Source organism: Melitaea cinxia, chromosome Z (assembly GCF_905220565.1).
Source record: "Melitaea cinxia chromosome Z, ilMelCinx1.1, whole genome shotgun sequence".
NCBI lineage: Eukaryota > Metazoa > Arthropoda > Insecta > Lepidoptera > Nymphalidae > Melitaea > Melitaea cinxia.
Window position 1 is genome coordinate 5,774,176 of NC_059424.1, and position 25,355 is coordinate 5,799,530.

General features: G+C 33.0%; 2 protein-coding genes and 1 long non-coding RNA gene across 3 annotated transcripts; 1 reads left to right on the top strand and 2 right to left on the bottom strand.

Moving 5' to 3' along the window:
- Positions 1-5,147: 5,147 nt before the first annotated feature.
- LOC123668528 lies at positions 5,148-6,649 on the bottom strand. Its single transcript, XM_045602262.1, has one exon. The coding sequence runs from the start codon at positions 6,647-6,649 to the stop codon at positions 5,444-5,446; it is 1,206 nt and encodes a 401-aa protein (XP_045458218.1). The 3' UTR covers positions 5,148-5,443.
- A 9,796-nt stretch (positions 6,650-16,445) lies between these two features.
- Positions 16,446-17,785, bottom strand: LOC123668529 (maternal protein tudor). Its single transcript, XM_045602264.1, has one exon. It carries the CDS (start codon positions 17,783-17,785, stop codon positions 16,760-16,762), a length of 1,026 nt encoding a protein of 341 aa, XP_045458220.1. The 3' UTR covers positions 16,446-16,759.
- Positions 17,786-23,841: 6,056 nt separating this feature from the next.
- On the top strand, positions 23,842-24,287 carry LOC123668717. The gene is made up of 2 exons (XR_006745633.1): positions 23,842-23,990; positions 24,106-24,287. It is a non-coding gene; the product is annotated as an uncharacterized LOC123668717 (long non-coding RNA).
- Positions 24,288-25,355: the final 1,068 nt, after the last annotated feature.

The window sequence follows — 25,355 nt, forward strand, 5'->3', positions numbered from 1 at the left end:
AAACCGACTTCAAAAAGCATGAAACTAAAAAGTAATAAAATCCTTGTGTTTCTTTAATTTTTGTGCCTACAACTTATAGTCAACTTATTCTTCTACTAATGTACAATCTTTGCGTTTACCACATCATTATCATTACTTTTGAAGTCGGTGTCAGCCGAGGTAGGTAGCGAGGTAGGTAAATCAACAAATATGACACACCATGATTTACATCATTTTTAAATAATAACTAACTAGACTGAAGCAATATAGGGGTTTCTGATCACCCAGAGTCAAGCCTTTTGACCCCATAAACATTAAATATTACATATATCATAATTATGCATGTTAATATAAATTTTATTGCAGGTTTCATAATAAGAAAACCATTGGGGGATATCACCAATAAAAAGTGTCCAGCTGAACATGGAATTCCAGCTGATAATGTACAAACAGCAACAGCTTCAACATCTGGCATTGGTATGTGATATGTAAAATATGTGTTATTAATGCAAGAATAATGTTTGAAAGATAAATATTAACTCCATATAATTTGATTTTATGTTTTTATGTTCGATTTCACCAACATTTCGAACTTTAAAAGGTCCTCTTTCCATACTTGTTTATTAGGTAAAAGTAGTTTCAGTGTATTCCAGATTGTTACCATCATTACTTACAAAGCTTAAAGTTAGCTTCTTTAGTTCTTATGTCAGGATGATGATTATATACATAACATTAGAATTGCTGTTGGATCTACCTATCATTGACCACATTACATATATCTTTTTTGATTTCAGATTTGAAAGCTCCTCGTGCTAAGAAGACTCTGGTGCCTAAACAATTAAATGTCCTTCAGAGGAAAATTCAAAAACTGACTGAAACAAAAGCTAAATATGCAAGGACAATAAAGAAAGCTTTGAAATTATCAGAAAACAAGAGTTTTCAAGATGCTTTAAAGAAATTTACTAGTTTGGCGGCAATTTTCACTTCTATGCAGTTCCGAGAAATTGGAAAACACAAAATGGCTAGACGGTTTACCCAAGAGGAAAAAATTATGGCACTTTCTGTGTACAAGTTAGGACCTAGATGCTACCGATTTTTAAAAAAAATATTTGTTTTGCCATCACCAGTAACATTAAGTAGAATGGTTTCAAGGGCAGGACTGAAGCCAGGCCTGAATGAAAACATTTTTAATCAACTAAAAAAACGAGCAAAAATAATGAAGCCAGATGACAGGTTGTGCTGTCTTCTCTTCGATGAAATGCGCCTAACTCCACATTTCGACTATAACAAAAAAAGCGACAGAATCATCGGTTTAGTCGACAATGGTATCTCAACACAAAATAAAATTGCTGATCATGCGTTAGTGGTGATGATAAGAGGTATTTTTAAAAATTATAAACAGCCTATTAGCTACACATTTTGCTCAGGCAGCACAAAAAAAGACGATCTGTGCTTACTAATAAGGACTTTAACAAGAAAGTTGAGTTCAGTAGGCTTTACAGTTCTGGCGACAGTCTGTGATCAGGGGACATCAAATGTAAGTGCGGTAAATTATTTAATAGAAGAGACAAGAGTTGCTTATTTAAGAAATGGCAAAGAAATGAAATACAGAACATTTGAGGTAGATGGCAATGAGATTATCCCACTCTTTGATGTCCCACATTTATTAAAGGGAATACGCAATAATTTATTAATAAAAAACTTAATATGCACAATGGATGGAGGACAAAAATTAGCTAAATGGGAGCACATTGTCAATTTTTATGAAAATGTTCCTACATACAAAGGAATAAAACTGGTAAAAAAAATAACTGAATACCATTGCAATCCTTACAAAATTCCTAAAATGAAGGTGAAGTTTGCATCACAAATTTTTAGCCAAACAGTTGGAGTAAATATGGGCTACTTAGCAGGTGAGTTTCCAAAATTTAATTCATGAACAGACAATAAAAACGTTTTCTTTTATTCTTATTGATCTGGTAATATAATTGTGATGCATGTCAATTAAAAAAGGTCTTACGTATTTATTTTTGTGTTTCAGACAAGGGGCTGTTACCAAAAGAATGCCAGGACACAGCTGATATAATTATCTTTTTTGACGAACTGTTTGACTCAATGAATGGAAGTTTTATAAATTCTTCTAAAAGAAGTGGCAAACAGCTACTACAACCTTTAACACCATCTTCATTGCACAACCAAGTCTGGAGAAAAGCTAAACAGGTTTTAAAAACAATGAAATTTATTTCCAAAGAAGGAAAAGTTTGTGTAGTGCCATCTATAAGCAATTGGTTGCTAACCATAGAAAATATGGAGTGCCTAAGGAATAAATTATTTTACGAATACAATTTAAAATCTATATGGTGTAGACACTTTAATCAGGATCCATTAGAGAATTTTTTTGGTAGCATACGGAGTCATGGGTACAGAAATAATTCTCCCACATGTGCAGGCTTTGAAGCTGCGTTTGCGTCATTGCTTGTAAATAATTTAAGCACCAGTTATTCACCGGGATCTAATTGTGAAGAGGATTCATGCCACATATTTAAATCTATAAGTAAATTATTTTTTAGCAAAGACACAAAAAGTGATGAACAAATTGAAGTCGATTTTAGCCACATTTATGATAATGATTTCATTGTAAATTTAGAAATAAAAAAGAGGGATCCCAGAATAATTGCTACATTGCAGTACGTAACAGGTTACATTTTACGCCAGTGCCAAAATAAAATATTTAAAAATTGTTTGACTTGCAAAAATAATTTATATGACGCAAACAGGGCCACCGAGTACATAAAAATTCGCGAATTTAATAAAAACAAGGCCTACCTAACATATCCTTCTGAGGAACTTGTAAAAACATTTTCTTTAATTCAGGACATAGTCCATAATATAATTAAAAAAGGATCAATGAAAAACATAGGGAATTATATAAAGACTATATTGTACGCCAGAGTCGAAACTCATTATTTAAAATGTGAGGAGCACTCTTCGGATTTGGTTGAGCAAATATATCATACGGCTTGTATGATATTTCTGTATAATTGGTGTAGAGATTTAAATAAAATTCTTGTAGGCTCAATCAGACAGTACGATGAAAATGATAAATTGCATGTGTTAGCTGCTCAATATTATAATAAAAGAAGAAAATAAATACGTAGTTTTATTGTGTTATCCCCCTAATTACATGTATAGTTAATTCTTTCATAGGTTACTATTTGAGAAAAACAAATAGTAACTTATGTCAGAATTATGCAAAACAAATCATGCATTGAGTGAGAACACCAATACCTATATTAATCCAGTATTATCTATATGTATAATAGCTATAGTACGTGTAAAGTTTGCTCAACTCCCCACGAGATGTCGCTGTTAATCGGGTAGCTACTGACAACTCTATTCCTGTATATATAATGTACTCTGTGAGCGCCGACAAAGGAACCACCATAAAGTACGCGTGGTGTGCCTGGTTTTTCGTGTATAACATGCCTGCTTTGCGACTGCTTAGTAATTTAATTTCTATGTAAGTATCTTTAGCGCACGCACAGATCAAATATTTATTTTGTATTATTATGTGATGTGTAATAGTTTTAGAAATGTCATTTTCGAATTTGTATGAGTCGTACATATTTTCTTATCATGATTGTATGTTTAATGAAATCGTTCTACCTATATTGTACATAATAGCCACCCTACCTAATAAATATTTGGAATAGTCTAGTTAATGGCATTTTTTTCATTCTCACCGCTGACAGCTATGACTTATTCAAAAACATTTCACTTATTCATTTTGTTGAGGCAGTTTTAATGGAACGAATTCAAAAAATAAGTACTTGCTCGGGTCACAACTATTATTACTACAATAATTGTGTTTGCTCACAAACGAAAAAAAAACCGACTTCAATTACATCGACAAGTAATACAACGTAGATCGACGAAAAAATAGTCAAGTGACTACGCGTTATCAAAGATTACTCAAAAAGTAGTTATCAAATCTCGATAAAACTTATATGTGACTACATGATAAACATCAGCTTTCCATTAAATTAAAAATTATCAATCTCGGATTTTCGAGAGTTTCCCTCGATTTCTCTGGATTCCCATAATCAGATCCTGGTTTCCTTATCATGGTACCAAACTAGGGATATTCTCTTTCCAACAAAAAAAGAATTATCAAAATCGGTACATCCAGTAGAAAGTTATGCGGTATAATACAACGTAGGTCGACGAAAAAAGCGTCAAGTAAAAACGCATTATTAGATATAACTCTAAAAGTAGTTGTTAGATCTCAAATAAATTTAAATGGGACCAATTGGCACACACCACCTTTCGATTAAAACAAAATTTGTCGAAATCGGTCTACCCGGTCAAAAGTTCTGATGTAACATACATAAAAAAAAAAAAATACAGTCGAATTGAGAACCTCCTCCTTTTTTGGAAGTCGGTTAACAAACCCGAAAATTCATGGGTTATATAAACGTTTACACACTAATTAGATATACAGTCTAGTCATTTTAGGCATTTTTAACCCCGTGGAAAAATTCCCAGTGAGCTGAATTTTTGTATACTCCTTTATTACGGCGTCGTAATGAAGATGTGAAAAATCGACATTGATCTCGTACCGGCTAAAAAAGTAAAGGTCAAAAGGTCACGAAAATCAGTTTTTCGCATATATCCCGCGACCAGTTACTCGGAGGTTCCTTTCGTACAAACACAACCGTTATTATATAAAACCTTTATTACAAAAGATTGTGTTCGGTAGATCATCGGGTGCTAGTGGTAATAAAGTTGTCATTGGCTGTAGTATATTATTTTTTAACTCCCGATCCCACTATTCTGGATCAATTTATCTTCCTCTCACTACTGAGGTTGAACTCACTAGTGAGGTTTGATACTGAAAACATTACCTGGTATTTTGTAGATTGGAATTGCAATATATTTTTTAAACAGATTATCGTTATAGGGTTTTATAGTATTTTTAAACGTTATTTGATTCTTATAGATTCGTTTTGCAATGTAATTTTTTTACAGTATACCTACGCAAAATAAATGTAAAAAAATTATACTGTACCTACATGTTTCTTCTGAAAATATTTTTAATTTTAGTAAGTATCCACTGAAATAGGATTATGCTAAAAAAATAATAAGGAGGTAGGTAAAGAAAATTTTCATTAACTTTAAGCGTCTGTTTTAATGTTAACATTACGTTCACAAATGACTGTCTTAAATATCTCAACGTTATACATGTGAATTATTTTAATATATATTTAGGAAGTTACTCCATAAATTATAATTATTTCTAAAACTATTCTTAGTTTACATTTTTATGAATAAAGTTGTTGATAACTACAGCAGACGTAATGATTACATAACACGGTTTGTGCCTATCGATAACAATTTTTTTTCTTACAAATCTTGATTTTATTCATTAATTATTATTGTATATGTGTAAATATGTTATTAGTTACTACTCATAGTTTACTTCACATAAAGCTCTCGCTTCGTCTAGATCTACCCTATGAGATATGGCAACTGTATTCGGGCATTCAAACTCATGACCTAATTTTTTCATTGTAATATTAAATTCGTTTCCAATGAACAACATATCCTCCAGTCCACTATCACAAGCCTGACTTTCTTCTACTTTGCAGTAAATTGAAAGCACTGGAGTTCTTAAACATTGAGAAGACATATATTTCATCTTCCCCACGGGAAATTCTTCGTCTCTTCCCCAATCAACGAGCTGCACGATTGCGGATTCTTTGGGTTTCGTTACTTTTTTGATGAAGGCTCGTTCATATATATTTTTATCATCAATTTTAACACAAACCAGTGTGCCCTCAATTAGGTGTACGGGAGAAAGAGAAAATTCTCTTCTAGCGTAAAATGATATGAAATCAACCTCATTTAAGTGTTTTTTAAAGTCACTAACTTCGGCTACATGAAACTCTCTTGTAGAATCCCCAGATAAATACTTCACATGTATTATTTCATCAACCGTAAGTTTTTTGAAATTGAAGAACATTCTTTTCTGTCCGACAATAGGACTCCAAGCTATTGGGTCGTAATAGTAACCTAACATAGAGTATCCACCAATTGCTAAGAGCGTCGCAATACTTTCAGGAATTGAAATGATTAGATCGACCAGAAGCTTATGGGGTTTCTTGCCTAGAACTTTCATTTTGATAGGCTCAATGCTTGCGTAATATCTAAAAGCATTAACTGTGTCAAGTGAAAAAAATTCAGACCGTATAGGGTAACAGTTTGCTAGCTGGCAATCGTAAGCTAGTGGTGGTGTTTTAGCTAAATCTTGTGAGCATTCCCATATGTATTCTATAGGGATTAGTTTTTCTGAAAAACCATAATCGATTGCAAATATTTCGCACTCCATAAAATCATCACCTGTTAGTATGCTAGATATTCGCCCTCTTATATACTTGCGGGCTCCACATGAGTGACCCATATTAAATATTACCAAATCATGTAAGTTTAGACATGTACATTTTGTTGTGGGTTCCATTGATTCCAATATTTGGATAAACGATTTGTATTTGTTCAGACGAATATAAAAAGTAAATGGATCTATAATGTGGGTTACTTCTACCCAATGCATCGATTCCACCTCAAACGAATCGATGGATAGCTCTGCTACCATTCTTTCGATTTCTTCCATTTTACTCTAGAGAGTAAATAAACAACATATTAAAGGTGTTATTCGGAAATTTGTTGGTATGTAAAAACTTAATTTTTTTCTGCATCCTAGATAGCTATCAAATCATTATTATCTAGATGATAATCTAAATGTTGAATCTATTTTCTCAGATTTGGCAGATATATAAAATCGGAAATTCTTTGATAGCTATCATAACTTTAATGCACACAACATCAACAAGCCAGATTATAAAAATATATCGTTCTTAAAATACGTCTTAAATATACAGAATATAAAAATACATATAAATATTTCAAAACATGAAAGAAGGACAATAATAAAAGATAGAATATACAAGTTTTGGGTATATGCAGTTTTGGGTACCTATCTTATACGACTCCGTGAATAACAAGAATACAATTTGTAACATACGTTGCGAATGAGTAAATTAATCCATGCGACAACAGCCACTTAGCTACCTAAAACGAAATATATCAAAAGACAAATTATAAGAAATCATATTAGGTTACAAAAATTCGCTGCTGGTGAAAATAAAAATTTGAATAAACAGAAATACTCAACATCATTAGGACAACATAAATATATATTTGTATATATATATGAACAGGTACATGAAACATGTTTTAAAAAGGCCACAACACGAAAACACAAATATTATGTTAGAAGCATTTACCGGTATATTTCGCCAAGCCAGTTATATACTTTTATATTTTATTTGACTTTCGGAGATTTACAACGCTAAGCAAATTTTTATTTAAATGTTTTTACTCATCTGTATGTTAAATAATAGCTTTTGATAAACTTGAAAAAATGTTACTTAAATAAGGAACTTTGAGATAACCGATTATTACTATTATACAAAATCACTCCTATCCGTTAATGTACTTTTCTTTGTTAATAAATCAATGCACAATACTTTATAAATGAGTACCTACTAAAAGCGATGTACTACTCTAAAGCCCAATCAATACTCGCAATAAAGTGTTGCTAGCAAAGAATTGGCCAACAAAAAGGAATAAAAGGGACGAAAACATAAAGCTGAATATCAAGAGTATAATAATAATAAGATAATTATTAATAATTTTAACGTTTCCCTCACGATTTTGAATATTTGAGTTTCAAAAGTAGATTTTATTTTGCAAAAAAAAAAAATGTTGACTGTGTACCTATAGTTGCGCGTTAGATTTACCTAAATTGCAAAAGGTACCCCTGAAAATCTGCCGTACCCGAATTGTTAGAAATCTATTACTATATAAACAGATGGAGTGTTAAACTTATGAGCACAAATACAGAGTGAACAACTTAAAAGTTTTATTGACTTTCGGTCTTCTACCTCCTCCGGATTAAATAGTAAAGCAATTTTCACTCAATATGGTAATATGATATGGGGTTTTTAACGGAGCTTTATCTCCGATCTTTGCTAAGATGGACTTTACGATGGTTATTAGACCGTTGTATCCTGAATTTTTTAGTCGGCGGTTGGATTCGAAGAATATGATTGTAGTCCTTGACAAATTTCTTCTAGTAAAAAGTTTTACTGAATATAATAGAGAAAAATGTATTCCTATCAAAACTGTTCCCTTATCCAATGGAGAACACTTCGAATAAGCTTTATATATTTTTCATCACTCATCACTTTAGCCTAATACAGTCCACTGCTGGACATAGGCCTCCACAAGCTCACGCCAAAATGGCGTGAACTCATGTGTTTTGCCCATACCCACCACGCTGGGCAGGCGGGTTGGTGACCGCAGGGTTGGCTTTGTCGCACCGAAGACGCTGCTGCCCGTCTTCGGCCCCTGTATTTCAAAGCCAGCAGTTGGATGGTTATCCCGCCATCCATATCATATCCCGAAATCCATATATATATATAATGGTTTTATATTAATGTATTAAACTAACACACTGTTATATAGTATACACTATAAATGTTACGTGCAATAGAAAAAAATGTTTTTTTAACAATATAATTATAGGGCAAGACTATGTATATTCGAAATATTATATTTAATGGAGACAACCCTATGGAAAAAATCTTATAAACCCAGCCCCGGATCTTCAATTTTTTTTATGCGGGGCAAAAATTGAAAAATGCCGCTCCCATCCACCTATATTTATTTTTACCTTTATCATCCATAAAATTTCCACTTTCAGATTTCATTGAAACTTAATAGACTTAACGAGGACCGATGACAATGCAATAATTTAAACAGTTAGTCCTGTAATCCTAACCAGGATCTTCAGGATTAGCGATTTCTTTTTCATTACCCGATCACTTGTTTCTCGCTCGCATATGCTACCGACTTCGGGACCGATGACATTGCAATAATTTAAATAGTAAGTCCTGTTATCCATACCAGGATCTGAAGATGGTGAATGGTAACCAGGGTCTGATGATAGAGCTTGAAAGTGGTCATAGGAACTCTTTAATGAAAAGAAGCAATCTCATCGATTTTCGGCTTGTTTGATTCGTCTTGACGAGTACTTTGTTTTTAGATAGTTACCAGGGTCTGATCTGATGATGGAGCTGGAAGGTGGCCATAGGAACTTCGCAATAAAACGACATTACCTCATCTAGTTTTGGCTCGTTTGATTTGTCTTGACGAGTACTTTGTTTTAATATGGTTACTAGCTGACCCCGCAAACGTTGTTTTGCCTAATATTTTATTAAACCTCTCAATACCCCCCCCCCCCTTATAACTTAGGGGTATGAAAAATAGATGTTGTTCGATTCTCAGACCTACCCGATATGCACACAAAATTTATGTATAAAATGAGTAAATGTAGTGTTTATTATTTTTACTTTATTCAAATAGATTTGTTGCAATTACTAAGATATTTTAATTATTATTTAAAGAACCATCCGGTTCCCTGGCTGTCCGAGGAGCTTAAAACTTTAATTGCTGATAAAAACCGACCGAAAGACCGTAACAGCGACAAATATAAAAAAAGTCCGTAATTGCTGCAATACATTATGTAGAGATGATCAACGACGGCACTTCCATAAATTTGTCGAGAACGGCGACATTGCTAGAACATGGAAATTTCTCGAAACACTAGGAGTTGGTAAATCGTCTCGTAAGAACTCTTGAAATATTGACATTGAGCTTCCTCCTCTTCTACGATATATCAAACTTTAAATTATCTTCCATCACTATCAACTTCTAACATCCTACCGTTTACATTCTGCTCTGTCACCGCAAGTGATGTTAAAAGAGTTGCATGTATGTATGTAACATGATCATCCCTATCCTAGATATAATTATTAAACACATCCTTAATAATTGTATTACATGTAGTAAGTTTCCCAAACCCTGAAAAGATGCACATATTATGCCGATTTCCAAAAAAACTAGTGCTACCTTTGTATCGGATTTCCGACCGATTTCTATTCTTCCTTTCCTCTCCAAAATCCTAGAAAAGTTAGTGTTCCAACAATTAAATAGTTTTATTTACAAATATTCCCTCCTAAATCCTCTTTAGTCTGGATTCCGTTCCGGTCATAGTACGGTTTCTGCTCTAGTCAAAGTTATCGAAGACATCCGACCAGCTATGGACAATAAGCAACTCACTGTTTTGATAATCTTGGATTTTAGTAACGCGTTCAACTATGTTGACCACGGCATTCTATTTAGTGTGTTGCGCGCTTTTAACATGTCTCAATCGGTGACAGACTGGTTTCTGAGCTACCTCCAAGGACGACGACAGCGTATACGCTATGATGATGCCACATCTTCATGGTGTGATGTCCAAGCCGGGATACCTCAAGGCGATGTTCTATCTCCATGCTCTTCTTAAATTTTATCAATTCGATTACTCAATCCATTCTTCTCTCTACCATATGACTTTATGCAGACGATATCCAAATTTATCGTCACACAACGCTTCAAGATCTTCATAGTACAATTGATTTAAATAACAGAGATTTAGCTAATATTTCTGAGTGAAATCACAGGTCATAATTATTGGCAGTCCAAGCTTGATTGCATGGGTTGATAGCTCAACACTACCAACTAACTTATATAGTATTAGTCTACCTTACTGTGCCGCTGTAAGGGACCTTGGTTTACAACTCGATCGGACTTTGTTGTGGTCAGTACAATTACCTAAAAGAATTCGGTAGAAATACCTACGCTGCGCTGAGCCCCTACGACGACTCAAGTCTTTTTAACCAATTCCTACCAAAATTATGTCGGTGAATTCTCTCCTATCGATTCTCAACTATGCAGATATAAGCTATATTAATCTAACAGAGGACCAACTTAATAGGCTTGAGCGTCTTCAAAACTTTGCTATATGGTTTATATTCTGCTTTCGCAAGTATGACCATGTTTCTGAATTTCGTTCCAAGCTCAACTGGCTTCCAATACGTTCTCGCTGTGTAATATTTTCTGTACTATGCACTATTTGACTCTAAGGCTTCGTCTTATTTAAAAGATAAGCTTGAATTTCTCGGGGATCATCTTCCCTAAGATCTTCTAGGAGACTAATGTTAAAATTGCCTGTTCATAAAACAAATATTTTCAATCAGTCTTTCTCCATTCGGGCAATTAAGCTCTGGAATAATTTACCATTATATATAAAAGGAGCCAAATAACTCCCAACGTTCAAAAAAATATTTAAAAAGCATTACCTACAACATACATACAATTCCAATTAAAATATATCTATAATTTTTATTTATTTTTTATTCTTTTTTTATAGCGTAATTGACTGTAAATGCTATGAGATACTGTTTTTATATTTATTAGTTTATCATATTCTATTACTAGCGACCCGCCCCGGCATCGCACGGGTGCAATGCTGATACTAAATATACTACAGAATGTCTTTATTTATAGTGAAGCTAGCTATGTTTATTAACAAAATAACAACAACATTCAAATATTTGTTGTTAAAGATTACACGTTGTTGCAGAATGCGTTGAAGAAATAAAGGTTCACTGCTCGTTCCCCGTAGGTGATAGCGTGATAATATGTATCCTATATGTTGACCCGACTTCTTAATAATATTTGTGCCAAATTTGAAGTAAATCCATGCAGTACTTTTTGAGTTTATCCCGGCCATACATACAGACAAACAGACAAAAATTCTAAAAACTATATTTTTGGATTCGGTGTCGACTGTAAATCACACCCCAGGGTTTTTTTTTTAAATATTCAATGTACAGTTTTGACTTTCCTACCATTTTATTATATGTAAAGATTCTAATGTATATATATTATGTATTGCTAGTCAGTATTAATGTGTAGATATTTGTATGTAAGTTTACTACAATACTAGCGACCCGCCCCGGCTTCGCACGGGTGCAATGCTGATACTAAATATACTACAGCGTGTCTTTATTTATAGTATGAAGCTAGCTTATAGCATGGTTATTAACATAATAACATAATTGTGTTTGCTCGCAAACGAAAAAAAAACCGACTTCAATTACATCAACGTGGATCGACGAAAAAATAGTCAAGTAACTACGCGTTATCAAAGATTACTCAAAAAGTAGTTATCAGATCTCAATAAAATTTATATGTGACCACATGACAAACATCAGCTTTCGATTAAATTAAAAATTATCAAAATCGGTACACCCAGTAAAAATTTATTGCGGATTTTCAAGAGTTTCCCTCGATTTCTCTGAGATCCCATCATCAGATCCTGGTTTCCTTATAAAGTCACTAAACTAGGGATATCTTCTTTCCAACAAAAAAAGAATTATCAAAATCGGTACAACCAGTAAAAAGTTATTGTGGATTTTCCAGAGTTTCCCTCGATTTCTCTGGGATCCCATCATCAGATCCTGGTTTTCTTATCATGAAGCTAAATTAGGAATATCTCCTTTCCAACAAAAAAAGAATTATTAAAATCGGTACATCCAGTAGAAAGTTATGCGGTATAATACAACGTAGGTCGACGAAAAAAGCGTCAAGTAAAAACGCATTATTAGATATAACTCGAAAAGTAGTTGTTAGATCTCAAATAAATTTAAATGGGACCAATTGGCACACACCACCTTTCGATTTAAAAAAAATTGTCGAAATCGGTCAACACGGTCAAAAGTTCTGATGTAACATACATAAAAAAAAAAATATAGTCGAATTGAGAACCTCTTCCTTTTTTGGAAGTCGGTTAAAAATTCAAATATGCGTCGTTAGAATACACGATGTTACAGAATGCGTTGAAGAAATAAAGGTTTACTGCTCGTTTCCCGTAGGTGATAGCGTGATAATTTGTAGCCTATATGTTGACCCGACTTTTTAATAATATTCGTGCCAAATATGAAGTAAATCCATGCAGTACTTTTTGAGTTTATCCCGGACATACATACAGACAAACAGACAAAAATTCTAAAAACTATATTTTTGGCTTCGGTATCGATAGTAGATCACAGTTTTCTTTAAAAAAAATATTCAATGTACAGTTTGGACTTTCCTACCATTTTATTATATGTATAGATTGTACACCACAAATATATTACAAACAAAGGATAAAAATAGATATATCTACCTATACAGTGAAGTACAATGAACGGACTTATGGCTAATTAGATAACTGCACCACCTACCCGATCTTCAAATAAATAGTATTCAATCCTATTTCGGGTTGTCTGGAAGACATAGCTAACTAGCCATGAGATTGCTATCTTGTACTACACATTCTTGTCTGTATTATTATTATTTTATATTTGCATATTGTGGTGTACAATAAAGAGTAAACAAATAAAATAAAAAATATTTTTAATGAAAGGATTTAATGCAGTAAAGTTGTATGTTGTGTTCTTCGACTTTTTTATAAGGGTACCTACCCTTATAAAAAAGACGAAAAAAAAAACTAAAGCTTAGCCAAAATCCAGCTCCTTCAGACTGGTGACTGTAGTCTTTTCGTGAAAACCTTCTAATATCCATCTTCTGGCTACAATGAGGCTGATACATAATTCTTTAACAGGTTATTGTCCCCTATTTAAATCACAATTGTGTCCATCTATTAGCTTTATTTCAACGTGCAAGGCGTTATAAAGTAATAACGACGAGTTTGTATAAAGGTCACAACTCTGGCTTATGGCTGAGTCGCGCTTTCGATCCCCGCACACGACATACATTTGTATTAGCCGTACAGATGTTTCCCGTGAACTGGTCGTTTATACTCGTGTATTGTGTGTTTTCCTAACCCCTGGAACAGAAGTAAATCCTAATAGCCGTGCCATTGCCGTTTGTGCCGTTGGTACCAATCAATCAATCAAAAACAGCTTTATTCAAATATGCTCCAAGAGCACTTTTGAATCGTCATTTTACAAATTAAAACTTTAAAAATAAATTGTTACATTTGTAGAAGTAAAGCTACCACCGATTCGGAATGTAGATTCTGCAGAGAAGAAACGGGAAGAAACTCCGCAGCTACTCTTTTGAAAAGTAGGTAATATAATTATAAACTGTGTTTTAGTACAAAATTAGTAACATGTTGCATAAAATACACCGTCACAATACAATACAATACAAATACTCTTTATTGTACACTATCAGAGAAAAAAATTTACACCGAAAAAGAAAAAATAGACATGTACAAAAGGCGGTCTTATCGCTAAAAGAGCGATCTCTTCCAGACAACCTCTAGCATGAAAAGGACATGACAAAAGAATTAGACGACATCGAGGTGTACATACATAATATATACATATAACACGTAAATATATATATATATATATATATATATATATATATATATATATATATATATATATATATATATATATATAAGTAAATTAATTTATAAACTATTAATGTGACTCAAAAGTTTAAAAAGTGTTTCATTAAGTAACTTTTAAAAGTGTCTAGTGATTGTGCCCACCTTATATTTACGGGTAAAGCATTCCACAACCGAACAGCTTGTACCGTAAAAGAGTTGGTATAAAAAGAAGCATGAGAAGGAATTTTAAGAATAAGATTACTATCCCATCGAAGAGACTGGTCGTGACAGTTTGATAGTAGCTCAAAGCGTTCTTTTAAATAGGAAGGCGTCTTTGGATTAAACAGTACGCAGTAGAGAAGTGAGAGTGTGACTATTCCGGCGAAGTCGAATTGGGTGCCACCCGAGCTTTTTGCGAAACTCAGAAATGTGGTCAGCGTCACTAAGTCACACATCTTTATCAACTATATAATCCTGCACCGAGCTTTATCTATTATTATTTTTTTATAAAAACCTTATATTTATGTTGAAACAATTCCAAAATTGTTTGTAGGATTTTACTATACATGCGAATACGATAACCCAGAAAGGAAACGTTTACTTTGCGCAGTCGGAGACTATATAAGCCGTAATATGATCATTCCCACCCTAGATATTATTCCTGTTCTAGTTCACATGCTAAATTATTCTATCACTAGTTGTAAATTCTCTGATGCGTGGAAGCAGGCTCAGATTATCACGCTACCTAAAAAAGCTAACGCTGCCAAGCTTTGTGACTTCCGACCAATCTCAATCCTCTGTTTCCTTTCAAAAGTTCTCGAAAAGCTAGTTTTTCACCAGTTAAACCTTTTTCTCAAGAAAAATGTGTTTTTATCCAATGTATTAAAAATGTGTTATACCCTTAATTGTTATCTTCACTTTACGTTCATTGTTTACATACTTCATTAGTTTATGATAGAATATATATTATATTTTTATTCTTTTTATTTATTTATGTATTTTCTATAAGTATTAGAATATAGACATTTGTATGTAAGATTATTATACATCTACACCACCTACCCAATTTAGATAATAGGATTCCTTTTAATGTCTGGGTTGTCTGGAAGAAATGGCTAATTAGTCATAAGTCCGCCCATTGTACTTCACTGTATATTACTATCTTTATCCTTTTTTGTAATATATTTGTGGTGTACAATCTATACATATAATAAAATGGTAGGAAAGTCCAAACTGTACATTGAATATTTTTTTAAAAGAATACTTGTGGTGTGATCTACAATCGGTACCGAAGCCAAAAATATAGTTTTTAGAATTTTTGTCTGTTTGTCTGTATATATGTCTGGGATAAACTCAAAAAGTACCGCATGGATTTACTTCAAATTTGGGACGAATATTATTGAGAAGTCGGGTCAACATATAGGCTACAAATTATCACGCTACCACCTACGGGGAACGAGCAGTGAACCTTTATTTCTTCAACGCATTCTGTAATAACATGTAGTCTAACGACACGTATTTGAATGTTTTTATTATGTGAATAACCATGCTATAAGCTAGCTTCATACTATAAATAAAGACATTCTGTAGTATATTTAGTATCAGCATTACACCGGTGCGAAGCCGGGGCGGATCGCTAGTAATGTATAAAATAAAAATTTTAAAAAAAATATTTAATAAATCAAAAACTTTTTATTGTCAGATATTGTCATCCGTCAAATAGCATTATCCACAAAAGGTGAAACAGGCTCACAGTCAAATAAAAGCAAACCAGTAGCAAGCAGAGGTAGCAAGCATACAAATATATGGCATAATCTTGCGGTAAGCAACCTCAGGTGGAATGGTTGTAATAATTCCACATGCATGGTACTGTAGATATACTTCAATTCAATGTGTATTTATATAGCTAAAATATCTATGTATCTTTATAGGAATCTTTAACAACAAAAAACATAAAAAAGATACCTAAATTTTTTTTTATTACTATAAGGTATTTCTTTATAAATAAATGAATTGCTTTACTCTGAAAATAGTTTTTTATTTCGTTAAATTTTAATTTACATTATAAGAAAAATTATTTAAATCTAGACACATGAAAATATAAAAAAAATCAGAATTACATTTCGTTTGTATTTATTTAGTTTGTAATAAATTACTACAACTAATCAACCAAAAATAACAATGATAGCTTACCAACTTATTACCTCACATCTTGTATGTCAAGTATTTACTATAAATATAAATCATTCATTAAAATTTATGAATTAAGAATATGAAAAAAGTGTAATATATACTTAACCCTAAAAACTTACACAAATAGTTGGTTTTAAGCATTTCTAAAATGTTTAGTAAAAGTATTTAAAAGTTATGTATGTATTTAATTATTAAATATCAAAAGCTAATCGTTCATTGCTGTTTTTAAACTTCTTTTTAAGATTTTAAAGGAAATATTTTTATAATATTCGGTGATTCAAACTTGGTACTCACTTCTTTAATTTGTATGATAAACTCAAATCCAGGGCACAGAAGCCTATGTATTGATTGACAATATGATGTATGTATTTCATTTGCTGAACAATAAATAGCTAATACTGGTATTTTCAAGCAATATTCAGGCATAGGTCTCATGTTTTTAATATGAACTTCTTCCTCTTTCCCCCAGTCCACTAGTTTTACTATGGATCTTGTGTCAGAAATAATTTTAGTTATAATTGCCCTTTCATATTTATTTGTATAGCTTTTAACGCATACAAGTGTGTCTACTACAAATTGTTCTTCTGGAAGTTTAGATTCTTTATTTGTATAATATGTAATATTATCACATTCTTTCATAAAATTTCTGTAATCATTTACATCTGCTACATAAAATGCTTCAAGTGATTTACCACTTTGGACTCTTACTTGTAAAATGTCATTTACATTAATATTTTTATATGTCATATACTTTTTCTTTGGAACAATTGTAGGCATTCTACTAATAGCATTATGAACATAGCCCAATGTAGAAAAATGAGTTAAAGCCATTAAAGTAGAAATATCGTGGGGATTACTATTTTTTAGTTCGACAATGAGTTTTTCAAATGTTTTTTCTAATATTAGGATTTTAGCTTTTTCATTTCCAACATAGGATTTAAATGCATCAATAGACATTTTACTCCAAGCCCCACCTCCGATTACTGCACAGTTTGCTAGTTGACAATGTAAAGCTAAAGGTGGTAGTGCTGAAAGTTCCTCGTTACATTCCCAAATAAAATCTTCTGGTACCATTTTATGAAAGTATCCATAGTCAATAGCAAATATATCATATTTGAAACTATCTTCATCAACATGTTTATTACATATTCTACCTCTACCATATTTTAAATCACTACTTGATCTATCAATATTATAGATCACAACATCATATTCATTCACTGAAGAAGGTTTTGTTTGGGGTTGTGAAGTTTCTAGCTTCATAATAAAAATACTACATTGAGTTGGACGCACATAAAAATCATGAGGATCTATTATATGAGTCACATTTACCCAGTGATCTGTTTGGACATCAAACTTAGTTATGTACATGTTATCTAATGTTGATTGTAGCACATCCATTTGTTTCTGTAAAATAAATAATCAATCAAAATAAACAAATCTTATAAGATGATACTAGAAAACATTCTCTCTTATTTGCAAACAACAGTTATGGTTTTATTATACAGAAATAGAAGTTAAAAGGGATTTCAATAATGATATAACTTTTTCAAAATATACATAATCTGTATAATTCTTTGTAAATTGATAAAAAAAATACAGTGGGGTCACACCGAAACATCCAAATGTGATCAACAACATGAGAAAAATAAACATTAGGACACAGCTAATTAATACTATTATCAAGCAGTATTGTGTTCCTGTTACTGAGTAAGGTGACCGGAGCTCCTGGGGGGGGGGGGGATTGAGGATAGGGTCGGTAACGCGCATGCAACCGCTTACCATCGCTTACCATCAGGTGAGCCGTACACTTGTTTGCCGACCTAGTTATATATGTATAAAAAAAACATTTTACACCTTTTAAAACTCCAAGTTTCATATATATTATATAGAATATTAATAATAATAATATACTTTATTGTACATTTAAATAAAGAACAAAATTAAAATTACAAGCAATTATAGTAACAAATTGTACAACCAGGCGATCTTATTGCTAAAAAGCAATCTCTTCCAGACAACCTGTTAATGAAAGGGATATTGCTTTTCAGATGGGCAGGTGGTATACAGATTTAAATAAGTAAAAGAAAAAAAAATAGAATATATAACAATTATATATACATATACATTATACACATACGTGCGCAATAAAAAAAAACATTTACATACACACTAATATATAAATACAGTAATTGTATAATATATAGATTCATGGCAAATTTAATGATCTTTTATCAATTGAATGTAGTGAGTTTAAAATAATTATAGACTGAGGTAATATGGTTTCAAATGCTTCTTAAACAGAAACAAACTTTCAGCTCGTCTTATGGCCACGGGTAAGTCGTTCCATAGCAAAACAGCTTGCACAGCAAAGAAGTTTTTATAAGTTTGTTCTGTGAAGGGGTACACGCAGCTTAAGGTTTTCTGATGACCTTAATTCGAACTTATCCTTTAGGTAAACAGGTGTTGACGGATGAAATAGTACACAGTACAGAAGAGACAATATATGAGAATTCCGGCGAAGACGAATGGGTAACCAGTTCAGTTTTTTACGAAATTCCGAAATGTGGTCATATTTACGCAAGCCAAATATGAACAGAATCGCAACATTTTGAAGTCGCTCAAGTTTATTTAACTGATATTCAGTGAGGTTGAGATAGCATACGTCAGCGTAGTCCAGAATCGAAAGCATAAGTGAATTCGCAAGCGCAATTTTGGTTGGAATAGGGAGAAAGTTACGTAAACGTCTCAATGACCCCGCAGCAGCAAACATTTTACTTCTCACTTCACTAATTTGGTGAGTCCAGGATAATGCTTGATCGAAGTAGATACCAAGGTTCACTTTGTCCAGAAAAGGTAGTTTAACTCCATCAAAAGAAATAAGAGGCAAATTTGTATAGTCAATTTTTGCAGTAATTTCCTGACTACCGATCAGGATTACTTGACTTTTTGATGGGTTAACCGTAAGACCATATTGCTTACACCATTCGGAGACAGTAGCCAAATCTGAATTAATATAGCTGCGCTATAGTATTAGTATTATTAATACATTATTGATACAATTTATTTCCCTACAAACATAGAAGACGCAACAGATGGACAGTCCTTAGAATAAATTATAAAAAGATTTAAACAGAATACATTATAAAACATATTTTCCTATTACTACTTTTCTTTATGATTTTCGGTGTACAATTTAAATATAGTAAGTTTTGTACTCACATAAATGAAAGAAAATAGTAAAATTGTTACTTGACTGAGTCAATATTTTTGTGAGTAGCGGCAGATAAACAATGTAATTATAACATTGGCCGTTAGCTTCGAACGTCTTGCATTGGTAAATGACGTAAGTAACAACTAACAAGTGTAGGGAGCCAATAGGGAGAAATCTCGAGAAGAACTTTTATTGATTTTTAAAATTTAAACTAGTTTAAACCACAGAAGTATCAGTTACTACAATACGCACCTATTAATTCTAAACAGTAAACTATTCTAAAGTTCTAAACATTCGAATCAATACAGTGTTGCAAAAGTGTAAAATAAAAAATCGGTACATTTGGCTCCGAAAAATCGGTAGATTTTTACTCGGAGTAAAACAAAAGTATTTTCAGTCAATAATGGGTTCATTTATTTAAATTTGTTCCGTTCAATTAAATCAAATTCTTTATTTGCATGAATATAGTTAATACATAAGGTGTTATTAGTTAGAATGTCTCATATAATCTATCTTAAACGGCGTGCAAATTTTTGTTCCATTTATAATTATAATTATTTTACATCACAGAAAAAGAAAGTACTCAAAAGCGTATACGTTTTATCACTAAGAAACATTAATTATAGAAGTAGTCCATTCAAGCTTCATAATTACAAACAAATCAAAGATAATAATTGCATAATTTCATTCTTCGCAGCAACTGCTAAATTGCTAATAATGAAACAGATTATTAGTATTCCCGACTTCCCGTGGGTGCAATAGACTAGCACATTGCCGTGAAAGAAGTATAAATTAGCGATGAATTCGCTTAACACTTCACAGAATTTCGCAACTACATTTAATTTGTTAAATGGGAATTGAATCTTCCTATGTCAATAATGAATCCGAATACTAATCCTAATCCATCGATATAATCCAAAAATAATCCATCACTAGTCCTATACCTAATTCAAGAAACAAACCCGAAAGTTATCTTCAGGGATTTTCCCTTGTATACTCACCAGACAATAATAAACTCTATTATATGACGTGTTAGTACAATTTGTTTTAACACACCGCAGATTTGAACGGTCATATTCGACGTCGTGGGAAGAATTTCGGGAAGTCCCCGTGCATTGATTTTGTGTTACCGTTTTCTTTTAGTGTTACCGTATTAAGAATATTATTTTACCTTTGTTTTTTAGAAAATTATTTTACATTATTTGAAATTTCAAAAATTCGGTAGATAGCACTGCTAAATCGGTATATCGGTAGACAAGGGCCAAAATCGGTAGATCTACCGATAAATCGGTAGCTTTTGCAACGCTGAATCAATATTCAGTGTTACCAGCACTGCTGCCAACTAGTCTTAGCAAAAACGCGCTGTCAGCGCTGTAAAAAAGCGCTAGAAAGCGCAAAAACAGCTTTTTTTTAAAAACCGCTAAATTTCGCGCCAACAACAAATGGTTTTACTATATTTGGCTAGTTTGAATAATTACCTATTTGGACAAATTATTTTTTAGGATAGCATGAAATGAAACAAAGATAATTAAAATCAATATTTTTTATAATAGAATAACAATGACATAAGAAACAATATTTTTTATCATTTCCAGATTGAGACTTGGCCATACTTGTACACCTGCTTACCTTGCTAAGCTTAAAATTACTAACGACTCTTCTTGTTTGTGTGGTTGTGAAACAGGCGATGCAAATCATTTTTTCTTTTCTTGTCCTCTTTATAATCGTATCGATTTCCTGAAATCCTTACTAGCATATCATATCCCTTTTCCAACCTCAATTTCTTGTCTTTTATTTATAAAAAAATATTACATATGTTAGAAAAACTCAATATGCACTATTATAAAGTTTATTAATTAAGACATCAGTACTTAACGCCACTAAGTAGTATCGAGACCGCCTTTTACGTCTGATCCGTAGTCAGTATATATTCTCTCTGCTTTTTAATCTACCACCGCCAAAGCTAAAATAAAATAATTCCCCGTCAACGTCCATTCCCCTCTTAAGTGTCAACTGTGTTGCCATGACAAACGAGCTATCAAAGGATTAACCGATTTTACTGATATTAAAATGATAGTGTTGCTAAACCTTAAAATAAATGTTTTGATAATTGATCCATATTTTTAATACTCTAACATTCGGCTAATCCTGACGTCAAACGCGGCCTCGCGTTTACAACACAATACAAAAAAAAGGACAATAAAATAAGAGAAGAAGAAAAAAACAGGCATTCTTAATCATAGCCAATAACTCTTAGAACTAACATCGACTATAGGCTCTCTCACCCATAGCGACTCACTCTTAAAATTAACATCGACTATAGGCACTCTCACCCATAGCGAGTTACTCTTAAAACTAACATCGACTATAGGCACTCTCACCCATAGCGACTCACTCTTAAAACTAACATCGACTATAGGCACTCTCACCCATAGCGACTCACTCTTAAAACTAACATCGACTATAGGCACTCTCACCCATAGCGACTCACTCTTAAAACTAACATCGACTATAGGCACTCTCACCCATAGCGACTCACTCTTAAAACTAACATCGACTATAGGCACTCTCACCCATAGCGACTCACTCTTAAAACTAACATCGACTATAGGCACTCTCACCCATAGCGACTCACTCTTAAAACTAACATCGACTATAGGCACTCTCACCCATAGCGACTCACTCTTAAAACTAACATCGACTATAGGCACTCTCACCCATAGCGACTCACTCTTAAAACTAACATCGACTATAGGCACTCTCACCCATAGCGACTCACTCTTAAAACTAACATCGACTATAGGCACTCTCACCCATAGCGACTCACTCTTAAAACTAACATCCACTATAGGCACTCTCACCCATAGCGACTCACTCTTAAAACTAACATCGACTATAGGCACTCTCACCCATAGCGACTCACTCTTAAAACTAACATCCACTATAGGCACTCTCACCCATAGCGACTCACTCTTTTAACATCTCTTAGAAGTCCGCTTGTCACAACTCTCTTATATATTTCTGGTAAATTAAATGTATTGAAATAAGATGATCCGCCTCTATACAGTAATTTAAGTATATATTACTACTATCCATATATTATAATTATCTCTCTTTATTATTCTCAATATGTTAAACAATCATTCATTCTTTTTGTTAATCACTTTTGTGGTTAACTTTCGTAATTGTTACATGTTAAAAGTGTATATCTTTATCTAATGATCTTATAATTAATTTACATTAACTTTACTCTTTTTTTTTTCTCAATTTACTTCTTTAATATAGTATAATCATATACAGGATACGTAATGTAATCTATAATACATCGGTACTACAATTCACTCAGCATACAATTGTACATATAATTTGACATATAATTAGATATTCACTTTTATGGTATTACATAAATAACTGTCTTTTATTACCATGATATCATTATTTTTAAAATCATACATACATCAATAATTTATTCTATAACAGTATATAAGGTCTATATCACCTACCATCACTTTAGTTATAACCAAATCCACTTTCTACTCTGAATCACTTGTCATTGCATCATTAAAAACTAGCCAAGGGTGTAGCCTATCAACAGCAAAAACCGACCTATATGGTTTACAACCTTCTTTTCTAGTAATGGGGGTATCCTCTATCTCATAGCGATCATTACCGATAATTTTTGAGATTCGAAATGGCCCTACACATTTAGGCAATAATTTGCGACTCTGTCCCGGATCTGAACGGATATCTCTCTCGACTCTTACTAAATCTCCTAATTTATATTGTGTTGGTTTTTTGTGAGACCTATCAAAACGTTCTTTCTGTTTTTGCTGATTAATTTGAATTCGGGACTCTGCATCAGACCTAATCTTAACTCGATCTAACGCGGAATGAGAATCCGCGACTATAGGGTTCATGATACCGTCCGAAACGCCTGTTGTTTGAACACCAAACAACATCTCAGAAGGAGTGCGATTGGTGCTTTTGTTAATAGTATTGTTTAGTGACCATTGAATTTGTGGTAAGCATAAATCCCATTCATTTTCAGGTTTACCGTGATTAGCAGCAGTTATGGCATCGACTATAATCCGGTTGTACCTTTCAACCTGGCCATTTGCCCTGGGAGAGGCAACAGCATTCAAAATATGCTTGATACCTCTACCATTAATAAAGTTTGAAAACTCTTTGCTAGTGAAACTTGTACCACGATCTGATATTATACGGCGTGGTACTCCAAACAGCGAGAAATATTCTGTAAATACTTGAATAGTGGTGCTACTCTTAGTATTTTTAACTGGTTTTATGTATATAAATTTCGTAAAGGCATCAATGATTACTAAAATGTGACAATTTTTCTTTTTACTTATAGGAAATGGACCGCAATGGTCAGTGTGGAGCGTATCAAATGGTTTGCTAATTTTAGGTATAGGATGGAGCTCCCCTTCTTTAGCACCGGCCGGTAGTTTGTTATGTGCGCAGCTTAAGCAAGAATTGCAATACTTTTTAATAAATCGTCGCATTTTCTTAAACCAATAAATTTGATTAACTCTACAGTAAGTTTTTTTTCAAAACCGAAATGACCAACATCGTCGTGATTCATACGAACTACCTGCCATCTTACCGATTTCGGAACTACCCACTTTAAATTGACTTCATTATTTTTATCAATTACTACTCTATATAAACGATCGTTTTTTATTGTATAGTTCTTATGAATATCGACTATATCTTTAGTGTCTGGATCATTTAGGATGCTAATTATTCTTTGTATCTCTGAGTCCTGTTCCTGCACTGTACTCAGCCACGCATCATCATCTATTGCTAAAACATCGACAACGTCTACCACGACCTTCGATTCAGACGTACTGGGATTGCGCGATAAGGCATCAACGTGACTCATTTTAGCCCCATCTCTATGCTCTACTGTGAAATCGTATTCTTGCATAGTTAAGTACCAGCGAGCTACTCTAGGAATCAAATCCTTTTTAGTCATTGTGCTACGTATAGCGGCACAGTCCGTAACAACTTTAAACGTTTTTCCTAAAACATAGACTCTGAATCGAATTAAAGCACAAACTACTGCCAGAGTCTCTAACTCATACGAGTGTAGTTTGCTTTCGTCTGATGTGGTCTGACGACTGTAATATGCTATAGGGTGGAAAGTCTCTAAATTTATACGTTGCATTAATATGGCGCCTATACCGATTTTACTAGCATCTGTATGAATTTCTAATTCGGCCTGGGGATCATATAATGCTAAAACGGGTCTGGTGGTTAATTTAGATTTTAATTCATTGAAAGCCTTTATCTGTGGCTCATCAAAACACCACACAGCATTCCTTTTTGTAAGATTCGTCAGAGGTTTTGCTATCACTGAAAAATTGTGAATAAAACGTCGGAAATAGCTAGTGAGCCCAACAAACTGTCGAACCTCGTGAACGTTTTTAGGTATGGGAAAATCAATTACCGCCTGAATTTTAGCTACCCCAGGGCGTATACCGTCGGAACTGATCTCATACCCCAAATAGTTTATTCGAGTCTGAAAGAAATCGCACTTTTTTATATTTAACTTAAGTTGAGCTGATCTTAACAATTGAAAAACTCTTTCCAACTTGTCTA

What these genes read in the sequence shown, in the direction of transcription:
- LOC123668528 (XM_045602262.1), bottom strand. Translation starts at nt 6,649, where the DNA reads ATGGAAGAAATCGAAAGAATGGTAGCAGAGCTATCCATCGATTCGTTT.
- LOC123668529 (XM_045602264.1), bottom strand. Translation starts at nt 17,785, where the DNA reads ATGAAGCTAGAAACTTCACAACCCCAAACAAAACCTTCTTCAGTGAAT.